General features: G+C 33.2%; 1 protein-coding gene across 3 annotated transcripts; it reads left to right on the forward strand.

The window, feature by feature from the left end:
• The first annotated feature begins 3584 nt into the window (after positions 1-3584).
• LOC133871056 (protein tesmin/TSO1-like CXC 5) lies at positions 3585-13430 on the forward strand. 3 transcript variants are annotated; one of them, XM_062308408.1, is made up of 10 exons: positions 3585-3883; positions 3999-4366; positions 5492-5599; positions 6279-6456; positions 7471-7827; positions 8993-9093; positions 9187-9281; positions 11885-11905; positions 12043-12465; positions 13070-13430. In XM_062308408.1, the coding sequence occupies exons 2-10, from the start codon at positions 4002-4004 to the stop codon at positions 13321-13323; spliced, it is 1902 nt and encodes a 633-aa protein (XP_062164392.1). In that variant the 5' UTR covers positions 3585-3883; positions 3999-4001; the 3' UTR covers positions 13324-13430. The 3 variants fall into 3 exon arrangements, with proteins under 3 accessions (XP_062164392.1, XP_062164391.1, XP_062164393.1); XM_062308407.1 differs by having other exon boundaries at positions 3585-3877; XM_062308409.1 differs by lacking the exon at positions 11885-11905 and having other exon boundaries at positions 3585-3877.
• The last annotated feature ends 4937 nt before the right edge of the window (positions 13431-18367 follow it).

Below are 18367 nucleotides of genomic sequence, written 5' to 3' on the forward strand. Positions count from 1 at the left end.
GTTTATACACCATGTCAGCAAAGAAGATTCATTTACAAGTGACTTTAAGTTTAAGGTGTTAGGCAAAAAGCATTGTTTAATTAGTTTCATGAAAAATGGTTGGAATAATATACAGTTTTAACTATAATACTTGGGATAAATTGATCCCTGGACTATTTCTAAGGGTTAGAAACAAAACTAACTTCTTGTGGATGGGTTGACAAGAAAATTATATAATGGCATGAGCTGATGTTATCAATGGAAAACCGTTGGCAGCTTCTGAGCATTATTGTCTGATACAAAAACAATAATAGAGTAGGCATAGCAAACTAAGAAACTATTTGTATATTGCAAGGTTGTATTTGGATTTTGTAAGTTATTCTGAACTTACATGCAGAAAGGTCCTAATGAATATTGCCAAACAAGAGATATTATCCCATAAACCCGGTGTTGTCCTTGGATTGTTGATTAGCCAAATCCAAGAGACACAAGAATTTGCCTAGTATCACACTACTAACGTCAAATAGTACATATTTCGAACATAAATTAACTAAATCCTGATTGACCATCTTAGAAATATTAGATTTAATTCATTAGACTTTCTTGGGAACATTGCATTTGATAATTGCTCAACCAGTATCCTTCCTTTCTCCAAGCAAGAGTGCATCTATGTTGTAGATTTTCTTGTAATGTCAAAACAATAATTGAAATAGGTCTAGCTAAGGGGCTAGCCTATACAAATAATCTGTTGCCAGCTGCACCTATTGGTCTCCTTGGATTGCTCCTATTGTTCCAGGTAACAATAACTAGAGGTAGATGGTGTAAGAGGTTTTTCGCAATTACAAGCATTGAAGGGACAGACTTGCCTATTTTTATTTCTTCTATCCTGATTGAACTTAAATGATTTTAAAGATTCCTCGAGAATGTGTCTAACACAAGAATGATGACAAAACATGAATGAAAAGTAATCTCTCATTTCAAGATTTAGATAGACTTCTCCATTTTTCATTGTGTTACAACTTCATGCAATTTTTTTTCTCTGAAACCAGCTAACTTATTTGTTTCCGTGTTCCAGACTACAAGAGTGAGGTTTGTCTTTGATGACGAGGCTCTAGTTTGTTCTCTAACCTTCCCAAATAGCATAGTAATAATTTCAAATAACGAAACAGCTTAAATATTTATATAAATCAGCATGTATGTAGTCATTTCTGTGAATATATTTGTTTGCACTAGTGCATCAGGTTGAAGGTTGGCATGATCTTGGAAACTTGTTTTGAAGGTTGACATCAATACAATAAACATCAACAAAACTAACCTACTGCAGAACCACACCATCAAGAAAGGATTGCTCTAAAATTAAATGAAAACATGACAAAGAGAAAATACTTCTTCATAGAATAGCTCATACCAACTCCAACCAACAATATAATCCAAAACCCACTTCGATCATACCCAATAGTAAACAAATGCACAATAAAACGACTCAAAATCATTGGAAAGAATTGCAAAATATTAGGAAATCAAAAATCAAAAGCTCGGCAACTGCACAGTGGTAGAGGAGAGCCTCAGCATTTCATGGCGAGAGAGGAGAGTTTCTCTCCCATTCTCTGTATCAAAATTTATAGATTGACAATTTTCAATATCTACAAAAACAGAGCAACCCAGATGCACATGATGCAAAAAAAAAACCTCCAAAAATTCACAAACAGGAAGCAAATGAAAGCAAACCTAGCGAAATGTTTGGTACTTCTAACACAAAAAAAAAAAAAAAAAAACCACAAATCGATCTCCAATCCAAGAACGCTCAAACATAATATGCTTTAGAAATCACCCAAAGAGAAGAGGATAAAGGAAAAAAAATACTTTCTTTGATCTTGTGATGGGAGCCGTTTTGATAGATGAAAGGCAACAGGGTTTTGCTCTTCGGTAATCAAAGCTTCTTCTCAAACACGTCTATTTATAACCTAAAACCCACAAATGAAATTACTGAAGATCAAAGGTTGGTAGGGTTAGTTGGGATAGAAGGAAAGCAAAAATTGATGATGATGCGATGGGCAAAGCTAGGAAAAGGAAAAGCACTCACCAATTTTCTGATGTCGTAGCCCTGGAATCGTGATGGGTTGAGTTATGGTGTAGATGCTGGAATTTAAGATGGTTGGTTGAATTAGTAAAGGCTAGTGAAGGGTGACGTGAAGAGGAAGATGGAGGAGTAAAGGCTGGTGCGCTGTGGTTTGGTTGAAGATGGAGGCTCGGTCGGTTGAAGGAAGGGGTAAGTGTAGCGCGAAGGAAGAAGATGAAAAAGAAAAAAGAAAAAAAGAGTCTCAGGTGGTTCGAACGGTGGCCATGGTACTGTGCACTTAAAATGAAAACAATTTTCAGACTGGGTTCCGCGCGTGTTTTGAGCTTAAAATGAAAATAGTTTTAGGAAACATGTCTAAGTTGTTTTCTTAAAACCGGTTTCTTCCTTGTTTTTGTTTTAAAAACAACTCACCAAACGGTAGCAACTGAGTTTAAACACGATTTTGTTTCCAAAACATCCAACAAAACAGGCTCCTAACAGCCGAACGGACCATTAGAGTTTCCTCGCCCTTTTGTTTTCTTTGTGATTTCTTAATAAATTCTATTTATTGAAAAAAAAAAAAAAAAAAATAGGGGTCTCAAAAGAGGTTAGGGTACCCAAGAGATGTGTTTGGTAAAACTTTTTGAGGTGAGTTTTTTTTTTTTTTTTTAATAGTAATAAGAAGTTATTGATGTGATATAAAGTAGAAAGAAGTAATGGCATATTTGGGTGTTCGATTTTTTAAAATCTGAATTCAACAATAATTTAGTGCGCAAATTTCAAAGAAAATAAAATTGAAAAAGATGTTTGGATAATTTGATTTTCTGAAATTAAATTAGAAAAAGTATGATAAAATCTTAATTATTTTTTTTAAAAAAAGATTGTTAAAAAGTAATTGATGTGATATAAAAAATAAAAATAAATTGTTAAAAAGTAATTAATGTAATATAAAAAATGAAATGTTTTAAAGTTGAATTTTTTAAGAAAAAAATAAAAATATTTATCAAACAAGCCTTCCCTCAAATTCTTACAAATAATTTGAGATAATCTTATTCTTAATCTGTCCGTGATAGGCCAAATTTTCGGCCAAACTTTTTTTTTTTTTTTTTTAAGGAAATTTTCAGTCAAACTTCAATCCGTTCAAAATGCCATGATAATTAATTTTTCGTTCTCTTTTTCACAAAAACAAAAGGAATCCTTGTATCCATCAAAAAGTGCCTTGGCAAATCATACGTACTTTCTTAGATATCCATACTTTCAAATATCGTCCGTTGATTCATAATTCAAGTCAAGTCAGAATCTAATGGAACCGTACACGTGTACAACAAACCAAAACCCACAACAACCCTTTTACTCTTTTAGAGTGAGGATTACCGCCAAATCCACTCCCGTCACTTTCCCAGGGAAAAACCTATGTCTCCCAATCCAACGGCTGCAAACAGTTCATTCCTCTCTAACCTAATCTCAGCCGTTAAAGAATCCTTTCAATTTCGTCCGTTTTATCGCCCACTATTCTCATCGAACCCTCTAATTTCATCCAAAATTCAATTTTTCAAAACCTCGAGAGGGAGAGAAAGCAGGCTGAGAGGAAAAGCCTTAGCTACCGCCGAAGCTGCAACACGTCTCGTTCGCTCTATTAACCGACGACCGTACGACTCCACGGATTCCGATTCCGATCGAATTCGCATATCTCCGGCGACGCGTCTCAGATTCTGGCCCTAACTGGAACTCCAAAAAGGCACTGTTTTCCTTTCAGTCCTGGGCCAGAGGATTCCGGTAGCGTGCGTTCGTTTCCGGCGACAATTGAACTAGAAAACGGCGGCGTTTCATCGTTTTAATGTCAATGTTCTAATTTATAACATCTGTTTGCGAATTTAAACAAAGTGAATTGTGTATTCCATTAAATATATTCGGATTTATATTTGTGTGTTTAATTTTTTAAATCATTTTATTTGAAAAGGAAATGGAGCAGGACGAGAAGAATTCTGATTTTCAACCGAAAAAACTTGCGAGTCAATTGGATTTCACAGGCGCTAATAGGGGCTTGGCGAATGTGCCTTTGCTGGAATGCCAAGACGCGCAGAAACAGTTAGAATCTAAGTCGCAGACACAATCGCATTCGCAGTTAGAGTCACGTAGGTATCCAGAACCGCAAATGAAATCGCAGCCGCATCCGCAGCCACAGCCACACCAGCCTCGCTCGCCGCTACAATTGCAATTGCAGCAGCAGCCATTGCTGCCGCAATTGCAAGAGCGGCCGCAGCTAGGGCCGATGGTGAACCGGTCCCATCCTGTGTATAAACTCCCGCCACCGACATTGCAAGCTGCGTAAGTCTTTCATGGAATATTTATTTTGTGTTAATTTTTTTTTTCAAATAAATAATTTTAGATTTGGTTTGGGAGGTGAGTCTTATAGTTTAAAAAATCAATCAGTATGAATAGTTATTTCATTCACCTATGCCCAAGATTTGGTTTTCTTCGGTTGCGTTGATACAATGATGGGATGTATTAATGTCAATGTATGTTGGAGATTGTAAATTATGCCACCTAAAACTTCGAAGATAGAGATTTTGATTTCAACCAAAGTTTTTATTTTGTGAAGAAAAAATTATCCAAAATAGGTATGGTATGTTTATATGGTAAAAGTGACTACTATGGAGTGTCTACTACATTCATAAGCATGTGATCTGTAGGATTAAGATATATTATTATGATGAAAGTCAATAATTAATAATTTTGAGAATCTTACTACAATTCAATCAACAGTTGCGAAAGATGTTGAGGTACTGAGCATGAATTTGGGAAGGTCTTTTTGTGGCAGATAGTAGCTAGTAGATGTAAAGAAACAAAAACCTTTTTATGAGATTTTGAGAAATCTTTGAAGAGACAATGATTAATTTTGCAAAAAAATAAAAATTAACCACATGATCTGTGCATCAAATGAGCTAAATTAAGGATGCTACTTGTGTAATTAAAGGGATGATCCAAAACACTTCTCTAGGAGCCAACACCACACCAAAATGTAGTCGATTAGAAACTGATTCCCATTTTGAACGTGTAAACCTAATAACAGAGCTATACATGGAGGAAGAAATAACCCTGCTTGTGAAATTCTGTTCATCACCCCTCGGTACACTAGTAGTATCTTTATTACCTGTCGTGAAAAATGTTATTATTACTCCCTTCTTGATGGGCATTGATGCAGCAGCGAGAGCAAGTCTTCTCACATTTTTGTTAATAAAAAACTTAACCTATATGATTGACGTTCTTTTTTTTTTTTTTCTTTCTTCTTTAACCTATATGATATGAACTGCCCAGTCCTTCACATTTTTGTGTGTACATGCTTTTAATTATGTATGGCTTTGCTTCTTCATGGAAACTTTTCATACAATTATGGCGTTCAGTTGTATCATCTTGTTCGTTTAACCTCTGTACATGTTTCTTTTTCTTCAGCAAGCAAGAGTCCCCTAGATCAAGACCGCGGGCTAACATTGAAGCAAAAGACAACACTCCAACAAAAAAAAAGCAATGTAATTGCAAAAGTTCTCAATGCTTGAAGCTGTAAGTATGCATTTGTAGCATGAAATACACTTGTTGGTAGCTTTGATTCTTGTGATTATGTCCTCTTTCTATTAACTTGTTCTTGTGATTATAAGAGGGATAGATGCAAAATTGCTCAACAGCGGGAAGACATAGGTCAGAATATATAATGTCGATACAAGTTCCCTTTCTGGAAGTATCATATGCATGAGAGTAAAGGGTTTTGTAGTGATTTTCCCCCTCGATCTTCCTCATCTCCTCTCTCTCTCATCCCCCCCCCCCAACCTACCCACCTAAAAAGGACACCTTTTTCTTATCATTCACTATGATTGAGCTTTTTGTGGTCCATTAAAATGGAAATGAAAGGATACAAGCCATGATTTCTGAGGACACATACCTTCATAGAACGCCCATAGTGTTCTAATTAAATTCTCCACTTACCCATGTGTGGAAAACCAGCTCTATTCCTCCTCTCCTTTATGTGATATTTCTTTTTTATTCAAATGTGTCTTTGAATGAGTTTAGTTATAAATAATGTTGAGTTTCTGAATCCACTTTCCAATACCATAATTTAAAGGAGGGCGACTTCTTGGTCTCTTAGTGATTTATTGTTGACAACTTTTTAGCTTTCATGCCTTATTGTGGTGCATCATGTTTTCTTCCTACTTATTTTAAAGAAGCAAATTTTTACAATTGTTAGGTATTGTGAGTGCTTTGCTGCTGGAATTTATTGTGATAATTGCAACTGCATAAGTTGCCAGAATAACGTGGAGAATGAGGCTGCTAGGAAGGAGGCAGTTGGAGCAACCTTAGAGCGTAATCCATATGCATTCAGACCAAAGATCGCATGTAGTCCTCGTGAATCTCAGTGTAGTATGGTACGTAATCTGACTCCAACTTGTACAATAATATTGCTTGATCAGTGCTCTTCCATTGACTTTAACTGAATTAAATGTTGACAGGAGCACCTTTCTAAAGTATTTTGACATATGCTAGAAATGTCATGTACGAATCTATGCAGAGATTTTGCACTTCTTATTACAGTTTTCATCATAGCTATTAGTGGTCCGTTTAGTCTCCTCTTACATTTTTCTAACTTGTTTAGTTATCAGGTTTATTCCATCAACTAGATTTCGTCAGATATTATTTTTTATTTTAATTTGAATTCTCTGAAACCCCAATGCAAGGATCTATGTAAAATTTTGCCTGAGACTTCATGATTTTATTTTATGCAAGAGGAGCGCTCTATTTATTTGTCTTGACATAAAGACGTAGAAAAATGGATACTTCTAATGAAGGCCTTTACTTGTCTTGAAAATTCAAAATTCTTCCTTTGTCACCTTTTACTTGTCTAAAAGCTACAAGCCTACAACGTTAACAGCTGATGTAATCATACTACTATGCTTATAATAGGGAGCCTTGGCTCTGTAACTTTAGCTGAAGGGCATATGTTTTTCTTTCTGAAAAGTCAAGGTGACAATTTGCTGTGCACTTGTGTAAATAAAGTCATAAATGATTTTTTCTTATTTAGGAATTACTTTCTAATGTTCAAAAAATATTTTGTAAGTTAACTTGAAATGCCAAATTCACCTGAGATTGAACTGCTTTGGTTAGTCGAATAGACCAACATGTTGCCTTTTCCAGCGTTTGGTTTGGCTTTTTCAGAGAGCTTTTTTTTTTTTTTTTTGTTGGTCATAGTATCTGGCTTTTAGAAGGGTGATGTTTTGTATTGCTGCATAGAGGAATTAAAAGGAGGGCAAAGTGTTGATTCATTGAGCAAAACGAACTTAATTTATACAAGGAACAGTTATATTTTTGGGTCAACCAGTCAAGCATATAATCTTTACTAATTGTAGTTGGCATGCATTGATTATGTCTTAAAAAAAATCTAGGATGATTCAGCAGAAGTTCAAGTGGTGGGAAAGCACAGCAAAGGATGCCACTGCAAGAAATCAGGGTGCCTCAAGAAGTACTGCGAGTGCTTCCAAGCCAGTATTTTGTGTTCTGAAAACTGTAAATGTGTGAGCTGCAAAAATTTTGAAGGAAGTGAAGATAGAAGCGCTCTCTTTCATGAGGACCATAATACAACCATCTACATCCAACAGGCAGCCAATGCAGCCATTAGTGGTGCCATTGGATTATCCGGTTATGGGATCCCTCTAGCATCCAAGAAGAGAAAATATCGGGAACTATTTTTTGGGATAGCAGCCAAAGATCAATCCATTCACATGAGTCCACAATGTCAACAGGTACACTTTCTTAGGATCCTTGAATATGAGATTATATAGGTTAATCTTAATCTATTCAGTAGATCCTAGCGAATGTTAATTGTATATTTAATTTTTACTTCTTTTTTTTTTTGGATCATTTGATTTGTAACTCTGGATCAATAGAACATTTTATTATAATTATTAATTTTTTAGGAAAACTTTACTTATAACCCCTGATCTTTCACCGCTTTTGACAAAAGGTACCCAAACTTTAAAAAATGTCAATTTAGGGTATCCATCTTTCAATTTTCATTCAATTTGAACTCTCCGTTAGAATTTTCAATTAAACCCTGCCAAAAATTTCAAAATACCCCTATATTTATTTATTTTTTAAAAAAATTATAAAAAATTTCAAAGATTCAGGCACGGGTATTTTTGCAAATTCCGTTAAATTCTGACCAATACCTAAATCCTAGCATTTTTTTTTCTTTTTTTTCCTAAAAGAAATGAGGGTATTTTGAAAATTTTGACAAGATTTAATGGAAAAATTCTAACGGAGGGTTAAAATTGGAAAAAAAATTGAAAGATAGATAATCTAAATTGACACTTTTTAAAGTTTGGGTACATTTTTTCAAAAGTGATGAAAGATCAGGAGTTATAAGTGAAGTTCTCCCTATTTATTTTATTTTTTTTAATCATTAGTGATACTTGAAGGGACATTAGTTATTGAATTATTTAATCCTACTGTCAAATAATTCTAGATCTTGTGTAGTCACTCTTTCGAATGGAATAGTATCAAGACGATCTAGAAAACTTACGTGTGTGCTAGGGTTGAGCCCTATTTTCACTCATTTAATCTATTAAAGTTTATTTACTTATCAAAAAGAAAGGAACTCTTGATTTTGCAACATCCTCTTTAATCTCATTTTGCTGCAAGTCCTAGTCTCTCTCTCTTTCTCTGCTGCATCCCTCTCTGGAAACAAACTGTGATAACTTTTTATGAAAAAAGTATGCTGATGCTCTGAATGATCTTTGAGAGGGAAAGGAAAGAACTTCTGACTTCCTCAGCATTCTCTTTAATTTATTTGCTGTAAGATTCCTGGGTGGCTTTTTTTTTCTTCTTTTTTTTTCCTTTATTGCCTTTTGCTACTTCATCTTCTTAGTGAACAAAAATGCAATAATTATTTTTTTAAAATTTATTCAGGAAAATAATTTAAGAGCTTCTGTGGCTTCATCTCTGTTATCTATCCCTGTCTCACACTCTATTAATGTAGCAGTATCAGGATCTTCAAAATTTAAGTACAGGTAGGCATATTTTGTCTCTTTTCTGCACATAGTTAATGATATTTTTCTTATCTCTTTTTGCAAGCTAATTGTCATTACTTCTCATGATTGAAGATCTTCATTGGCCGACATCCTCCAACTACAGGACATTAAGGATCTTTGCTCACTTTTCGTCATACTTTCAGACGATGCTACAAAGACACTTGCAGGTTGTGACTAATAAACAGAAATACATAGAACTTTTGCTGGTTTGTTTATAATTAAGGTTGCTTCAAAGATTTAGCTTATTATTTGACCGAACTGGATACGATGACTATATGATTATATGTTTCTATGTCTACAAAACTATTTGAATATCGGTAGTACTGCCATAAAGTAGTTTTTCTTTATATGATTTAGTAGATTTCAAAATAACTTTTACCATATTATGCTAGTCCTCGCTGATATTTTACAATTTTGTTACTCTACTCTTTTGTTGGAAATGGAAGTTCATGTGTACTTAGGGGCGCCTTACGCTTTTTTATATAAAGTTTTTCATTACTTATCAAAAAAAATGTTGGAAGTGGAAGTTCATCTTTATCTCTGTGTATACATACGCACAAATATTCATTATGATTTTACTAAAAATTAGGTAAGATGTTTATAAGATTCTAACTTATGCTTTTATCACTTGTATACTCTTTTTTGTCTTTAACTTGTCCAATACACTAGTATGTAGCAGCTTTTCCCACTGCTTTCTTTCAATGTGAATAGTTAAAATGGATGATATATGCTTAGATATGGTTATTGTATTATAAGACAAAGGCAGATGAGAGGTAGTTTTGGATCTGAGGGGCTGGGTGGAGAACCATTTGACCTAAGGACAGAAGGGTTCTTATGGAGAGAGAAAAGTCCCTAGATATATAAATAGCTATATGAACAACTTTATCCTCTTCACAAAAGTTCCTTAAACAATTAAAGGTTCTAAAGTTTTTGGGGCAAGAAGCAACCTTTTCTGAACATTTGAAGCCCGGATTTTTTATTTGATTAGACAACATAATTAAAATACAATAATCTTTAAAGAGGCATGATTCATAAATGCTTTGTCAGATACCTTCACATCATGATTTCTGCAAATAAAACTGTTTTCATACCAACGCTAATGACAGGCTACATGGTAGGGGTCGCCTTCCCCCTCTGAATTCTCTTTGATTTTGATGATCCTCTTTCATTAAAGGGGAAGAGGTACTGTTTTGGCTACAATGCTAGCGATCATAGTAAGGAAGGGGATTTCTTCCTTTTCTTTTTCAAACAAAATAACCTTTCATTTTCCAAAAATCCCACAACCACATCTGCCTGAAACTGTGAAAGGAGAAGCACCATTAGGGTATAACGCCCAGGTTTAAGCCAAATGTTACATTAATGCTAAATCGATTGTTGTCATAAAATGATGAGGACTAAGTACAATATAAAGAACTCTAAAAACAAATGATTGATACGGTTTTAAGTGATGGGTGTGACATAAGACCTTATAGTGACTTTCTTCATGTTCTAGAATACATTCAACTGACACAGACTAAAAATAACGTCAAAAATTACCTTTAAAATTTTCATATTCTTTTTCATATGTATTATTCATTGTCATTCATGTGTTACTGCAAATGACAAATTATATATATATAATTGTGAAGAATCTTTCTTCGTATCTATGGCTAATGATTGTTTTCTTCAGTTGGTTGATCTAAAAATTTTACTTTGGAATTCTGGATTTTGTTGCTTGCTTCCAATTAGAGTTACAAGAATGTCATATCTTAGTTGATACATTTTTACATAAGCTATTAAAAGAATGGGAAAACTCCATTTTACCCCCTCAATCAACCACCCAATTTGCAATGTCCCCAAATCTTTCAATTTGGTTAATGTGCCCTACTGATCTACCATTGGGGTTGCAAAGTTCCCATTTCGTGACCGAAAATGACAAAAATACCCTGCTTAAGACAAAGAATTTTGAAAAAAAAAAAAAAAAAAAGACAAAAAAAATCAGAAAAAAAGGCATCACTTTGGTCTACTCTGAATTTTTTTGCTTTTTTTTTTTCTGAAATTTTTGTCCTTTATTTATTTATTTATTATTATTATTATTATATGCAGGGTATTTTTATCATTTTTGGGGCGGAAGGGGGACATCAATATTACAACCCCAATAGTAAGATTGATAGGGTGCACTGACTAATTGAAAGATTGGGGGCATTGCATATTGGGTGGTAGATTGAAAGGGGGGGATAAGTGTAGTTTCCTCTAAAAGATTTTATGAAAAGGATTAGTCTGAAACTGCCCATGATTTCTTGTGTCTTTATCATTTATTTTCTTTGTACTTTCAATAATGGAGGTGTTCTCCTCCCTCCCACCCCATGGAGTCTCATCAATGCCTGCAATAGTCTTCTTTTTTGGGTTTTCCATTTTTTTTGTTCTTAATATATTATGACTTATAGAATGAATCTTACAATCCAAATTTTAAGCCAAAAACTTCGAAATTTAGAAATTACTTTGGAGTAGTATTCTCATATTGATTTTGGGATCCATGATTTGCGTGTCAAACCTATAACATCCTACAACATGGTGATTTTCAGCCTGTTCTTTAGGATCTTAGTCCAACATCAAGTGTGTATACATACATACATACATACATACATATATATATATATATATATATATATATATATATATATATATATATATATATATATATATGCATATATTTTCTTTCCCATTGGTTTTATTCCTTTGGTAGTTTAGTGAAAATAACTCCAGGTTTCATTTTGATTTTTCTGTGCAGAGGAACCCATACAGTGGACAGGTAGGAAAATTGGTCAATACATGCATTTAAAAGATCTGTTTCTGAGCAATCTGTATGTTTGTGTTATAGCAAAGTAGTACATTATACTGGAAAGGGGTTATATACGTGCCTCCTCTTTATATTTTTAACATTTCCAGAAAAAAGAGGCAAAATGGATGGGCAAAAAGAGGGGGAGAATGTTGAAACTTCTATTGATTTATCCACTCATGAGAGCAGAGATGGTAAAAAAGGACACGTTAGTCGGAACACTATTTCTAATGACCGTCTGAGTAGGAATCAAGTGGACAGAGATGGAACCAGTGATTCGGGATCTGATGGAATTGATATGGATGATGGTAGGCCAATGTCTCCTGGAACGCTTGCATTGATGTGTGATGAACGAGATACAATGTTTATGGCAGCTGGGTCACCAGATGGGGTGGTGGGCCATGGTCAAAACACAAGTCAGAAGTCATCTAATGGGCATGTCTTCACAGGACTTTATGCAGAGCAAGAAAGGCTTGTTCTGACAAGGCTTCGGGATTTTCTGAACCGGCTCATAACTTGTGGGAGCATACGGGGTAAGTTTCTCGATGTTACAATTCTGAACTTTCAATTCTTAAGTTAATGTGAATCTTGAATATGGATTTTTTCCATTTTAATTCATCAAAAAGAAAAAACTTGAATATGGGTTTTCTTGACTGCAAAAGAAGCATCGTCCAAAAGGTTCAGTTCCTTCATGAAATCGATTGGAAGTCCTATCAATGCAAGCACACTCAATATTCAGCTTATTGGGCTTTGTAAATTAAAGAGAGCTTGTCACGTAATTGCTCCCTGTCTTCTCCTTTAACTCGAGTGGATCTTCACTTATTGTTGATATAAATAGGTTTTTTTAAAAAAAAATAAAAGAAAATAAAAAATAATAATAATAATTAATTCTTGTATCAACATCCTTATGTAAATTGAATGAACGATCAAAACTTTTGGATGTAAAAAACTTTGTAGTTGAAGACAAAATACGAGGTCAGGAAATTTTTCTATTAGAACTTGAGGCTTAAAAAGTAGGGGAACCTTCTCAAACGTTGGGTCCTTCTATTTGTCAAGCTTTGTTAAGTATGTATCCTAGAAACACTCATTTTTATTACTAATCTAATAAGAAACAGTTGTTTTTCTTTTACTTTGCAGAGACAATGCCTTTACCATTAGCCAAAAATGACACAGGAAGCCAACAAAGAGCCGCAAAAAAGGGATACGTAAAATCTGGCAGTGAAACGGCAAGTCACAAGGAGGTTTATGACAATGGCATTATAAAATCTCCTGTTCCTGAACTGTCTTCAGAAGCCATTGCAGTCACTTCTTGTAACAAAGACCTGTCTTTAAAGGTTGGGTTGTCGGATGGAAATGGGGAGATAGAACCAAATACTGATAGAGTGTCGTAGCTAGAGAGAAAGAAATTAAGTTATATGACCATTTTCTCATTGAATCTAGGTCCTCTTGTTAAAATGTTCTTGTTTGAAGAATTAATTTATCTAGGCCCTTTTTTTGATATAGCATTTATATAATAAAAAATAAATAAAAAATAAAAAAAAGAAATCCTTCTAGATTTTAGTATACTTCCTATGCCGATCTATATAGAAAGTGTATTTCAGTTAATCATAGAGTTGGCTTATATAAGCGGGTATAATAGACGTCTCTTGAGATGTATGATGAAAAAGAACAAAAAAGAAAAGAAAAGAAAAGAAAAAAGATGTCTCATATGGCCTCAACGTGAATATCCATACCTCAGACTCAGAGCCTGTGACTATTGCTTACGTGGACCCACTTTCTGGTTTGAGTAAACAGTTTTGTAATGTGTCATCATTCATTCCCATACATATATTGTGAATGAGGTAAAATTGGCTTTGAACTGTATTACTTAATATTTACACCACTCCATTGTTGGTTTTGAAATGTGTTATTTAATATTTACACCACTCCATTGTTAGCAGTTCAAAGCCCCTTCGGAAGTGTTTCGAGAGGCGCAGGTTTCCCTCGAGGAATTTCAAAAAGGAGAATTCCACGAAAATGGAGAATCTACGAACAGCGCCCATCACCCACCCCCCCCCCCCCCCCCCAAGTCACTCAATCAAAGTAAATTGGAATGCAGCGATAGACCAAAAATTGGGTCAATTTGGGATAGGGACAATTGCTTGGAATAGCGAAGGGAATGTATTGGCTGCCCGGAGTACCACCATATCGACTACCATTGATCCCATAATGGCCGAAACACTGACAACTCTACATGCGATAATATTCATGAAGAAAATTGGAATTTATGACATTATTCTTGAAGGTTATGCTAAGCAGGTTGTCATTGATATTAATTCAAAAAGCCATATCCTCAATAGATTTGGGCACTTTATGGAAAGTATCATATCAGAATTAAGTTCTTTGCGGTATTCTCTTGTATATCATGTGTGGAGAGAAGCAAACTTAGCAGCTCATTGTCTAGCACGAGCGGCTGTAACTCATGTTACATATACCATACGGTTGGAAGAAATTCCATCAATTATCTCTGACATTGTTTATAGGGAATCAATTGTCCCTCTTTGTTGACCTATTGAGTCTCTTTCTTTTAAAAATAAGATTATAAATTGTTTCAAAAAAAAAAAAAAAACTGTAAGTCATAAGTCTCTTGAGCTTCCTCGCACCTTCCTTGCCCTTGTCTTTTTGTTCTCTTGGATTTTGACATTTTGTCATCTTTGTGAAGCTTCCTTCCACCTTCGTTTCATGGTCATTTTTCATTCAAACAAAACTCTTTTCAGTTGTATAGACGGCACACTGGAGACAGATTTAAATATTCTATGTCCAAACGCAAGGAATGGCCGATTAAAGTTCTCAGTTGGCCTAACACTAAAATTAGGTGTCCTATTCAAGATTTCGAATCAAATCTTTTTACTTTTCCCTAATGAGATTGTTGGGGATAAAATTAACCCCGAAGACACGTGGATTCTGATCTTGAAACATCTTGATGTTACGTCTTGGATATTTGTTAAGAACAGTAGAAAAGGTTGTTTAGGTATAATGACGCATCGGTCTTATAGAACCCAGTTACGGCAAGGAATATACCGAGACCTCCAAGTTTAATCGGAGCGAACATGTCTCGGATATTTATGTCTCGGAGATTTGACAGAATCTACAAGACCATACAGTTATAATATTATTTCGGTATAATAACATCTCGGATCTTCCACAACCCTGTTATGGTGCAGCAATATCTCGAGATCTCCTAGTCTTGTCGGAGCGAACATATCTCGGATATTATCACCTCGGGGGTTGGTCGAAGTGCGTCGCAGTTGTCTTAGAATGTGATAAGGCCAGTATCCCAGAAGATCAGGGATAAGCCTCTATTCCATAATTAATGGGATAAGATAGATAATGACACGGAATTAAGATTAAAAATGTACGAATTGCAATTCAATTTAAACTCTGCAGCCTCATTCGAATTCCCTGAAGATAAGGTCAGGGTTCAACCAGACTAGGACTCAAACTCCTAATCCAACTGGGCTTCAAGGATTCTAGTAAGACTGCAACTACCGGCCTATAAATAAGACCATCACACCAGGTATAAACACACGCATTCTTTGAACTTGTGAATTTATAAACACTCTCCAGAAAATTGATTTGAACTAACTTAGGCATCGGAGTGGGCGTAGTCGGCACCCCCGACGAGTTGTTTGTTATTTTGCAGGAATCAAGGTTGAAGGCCAGAACTAGGCAGCAAATCACTAGGCGACACGTCACCATACCGGAAACTGTACCAACAGAGATGTTCAAAGCTTTTTTAGGGCAAAATTAATTCCGGAGGAATATGTGTTTTGGAAGGTAGTTTTTGTTCTTGTTTGAAAAAGGTTTTGTGAGTGTTCTTTAATTAGAGTTGTCCTTAACATTTTTGTTTTGAAAACAACAAATAAAAGTGAGAAGAATAATAATTTAACCAAAAAAAAAACCACAGATTCATATGAACTGTCAAGTTTGGTTTGTAAACCACAGTTTAATAACTTTTACAATAATTCCTTACAAACTCGAATGACAATTTTTACTTTAGTGTCTGACATGATAAATGTCATATAAACTGCCAAGTTAGTGGCGAACGTGATAAATCCTATGTGGATTGTCACGTTGATTTGTAAGAAATTTATAGTAAAAATTATATTACCCTGACATTACTCATATGAAAATACTCTTTTAGACAATATTACTTCTAAAAGTCAACCTTTATTAAAGAGAGAGAGAGAAAAAAAGAAAGAAAGTATATTTATCCGAGAGTATAGGCGTATCAACTTTGAAAACTCATTAAAGGGGAATAAAATTATTTTTATTTAAAGTGAAATCAAGTTAAAATTTATTTTTTTTGCATTTAACAAGATATATAACGACATATTTACCATACAACAACGAATGCAACGTTAAATCTGTTTCACAAGAAACTACTGATTTCCATTTCAATCACTCTCACATTTTGACCTAGGTATCAGGATTACAGAAGAAAAATTTATTAATACCAAAACATTATTTATCTTTTAATGTTATATAATCATTCTACTAATCAAATGTTAGAGAAAAGTAAAAGAAAACAGATAAACAAAATGCTCCTAAAGTGTTACAATGTTGCTTCTTTTTTTTTTAAATTATCTGCCCTCACCAGAAATGGTATGCAAAGGGTTACAGCAAATTTTTTTCAAGATACAATGAAGCTCAGAATACTCTATTTGTTTAATTGCATTTTGCACAAATAAAAAATAAATCAGAATATTCTCATATATTTTATTATAGCAAGAGACAGGCTCGAAATTTAAGTACACTAGCTCATAACCAGCGTTATGCGCGGAATTCTTCACTATAATTTAATTTCAGAATTTAAATACATCTTCATCGTACATTTTATTATAGGTCAAAAAATACTTGTAAAACAAAAAAATTATCAATAAAAATACAATAAAGGTTAAGACCCTTAATTTTATTTTAATCCAAAAAGAAGTAAAACTTTTTAAAATATTTGTTCACACAGGTGTAGTTTATAACGAAAAGAAGTATATAAAAAATAAAAAAATAGCAAAAAGAAAATCTAAATTCCAAATAATACAGCATAGGTACTGTTATTTTTTCAATGGCCAAAATGTTGCTGTAATTTTTTTTTTTACAGCACCTAAGCCAAATCGTACAAAATAAAACAAATTTTTTCACTCAACATTTCATGCAATCAAATAAATCCTCTCACATCACATTCAATGCTTAATCAAATAATTTTTTGGTTTATTTTTCTTTCAAAAGCAAAAAAAACACTTCAAAAAAAAATAAAATTGAGTGAATCATACCAAAAAAAAAAAAAACCATTAAACATTCAAATATATTAAAAAATAAGACTCTTAATTTAATTTTAATCCCTATAAATTAAAATATGTTAAAATTTATGTTGCCAAATCAGTAGTTTAAAATGAAAAGAAGTAAAAAAAAAAAAAAAAAAAAAAAAAAAAAAAAAAAAAAAAAAAAAAAGCAAGAAGAAAACGTATAGATTATGATTATCAAAACATTAATAAAAAAAAAGTAGCCGGAGTCTCTAATATTATTGGTGTGATACATATTACATTTTGATACAAATTAAACCCATATAATTCTGAACATTCTAAAAAATTATATATAGCAAACTAAACAAAATGACTAAAAATCAAGTAAATTATACAAACGAAAACAAAAATACTCCATAAAACATTCAAATGAATTAAAAAATAAGACACTTAATTTTAATTTAATCCATATAAATTAAAACATGTTATGATCTTTGAGCCCATATGAATAGTTTATAACGAAAAGGAAGTATAAAGAAAAAAAAATAGCAAGAAGAAAATATGGTTTAATCTAATTACCAAAGAATTAATAAAAAATTAGCAGGAATTTATGATATTGTTAGTGTGATACCTATTATATTTAAATACAAATAAAACTCAAGTAATTATAAAAAATTAGTAGGAATCTATGATATTGTTAGTGTGATACATACCTATATATTATGTTTCAATAAAAATAAAATCCATATAATTTTGAACATTAAAAAAAAAAAATCATTTCAAATTTAATTCTTAATTAACTCTTTAGTGTTTTAAAAGCATTTCAATTCCTTTTGTGCACAATAATCAAATAAAATTTTGCATTTTTTGGCTTTCAAAATGAGAATAACACTTCCAAAAAATAAGTGAAAATTGTGTAAATCACATAAAAGAAAAAACAAATAATCCATAAAAACATTCAAATAAATTAAAACATAAGACCCTATTTTTATTTTAATTCATATAAATTAAAATATGCTAAAATCTTTGTTCTCATAGGTGTAGTTTATAATGAAAATAAGTATGAAGAAGAAAACCATGATTTTGATTATCAAAGCATAAAATAGAAAATATCAAATGAAAAAAAAATAAATAAATAAAAATCTCATAAACATTC

The sequence above is a fragment of the Alnus glutinosa genome, chromosome 6 (assembly GCF_958979055.1).
Source record: "Alnus glutinosa chromosome 6, dhAlnGlut1.1, whole genome shotgun sequence".
NCBI classification, from domain to species: domain Eukaryota; kingdom Viridiplantae; phylum Streptophyta; class Magnoliopsida; order Fagales; family Betulaceae; genus Alnus; species Alnus glutinosa.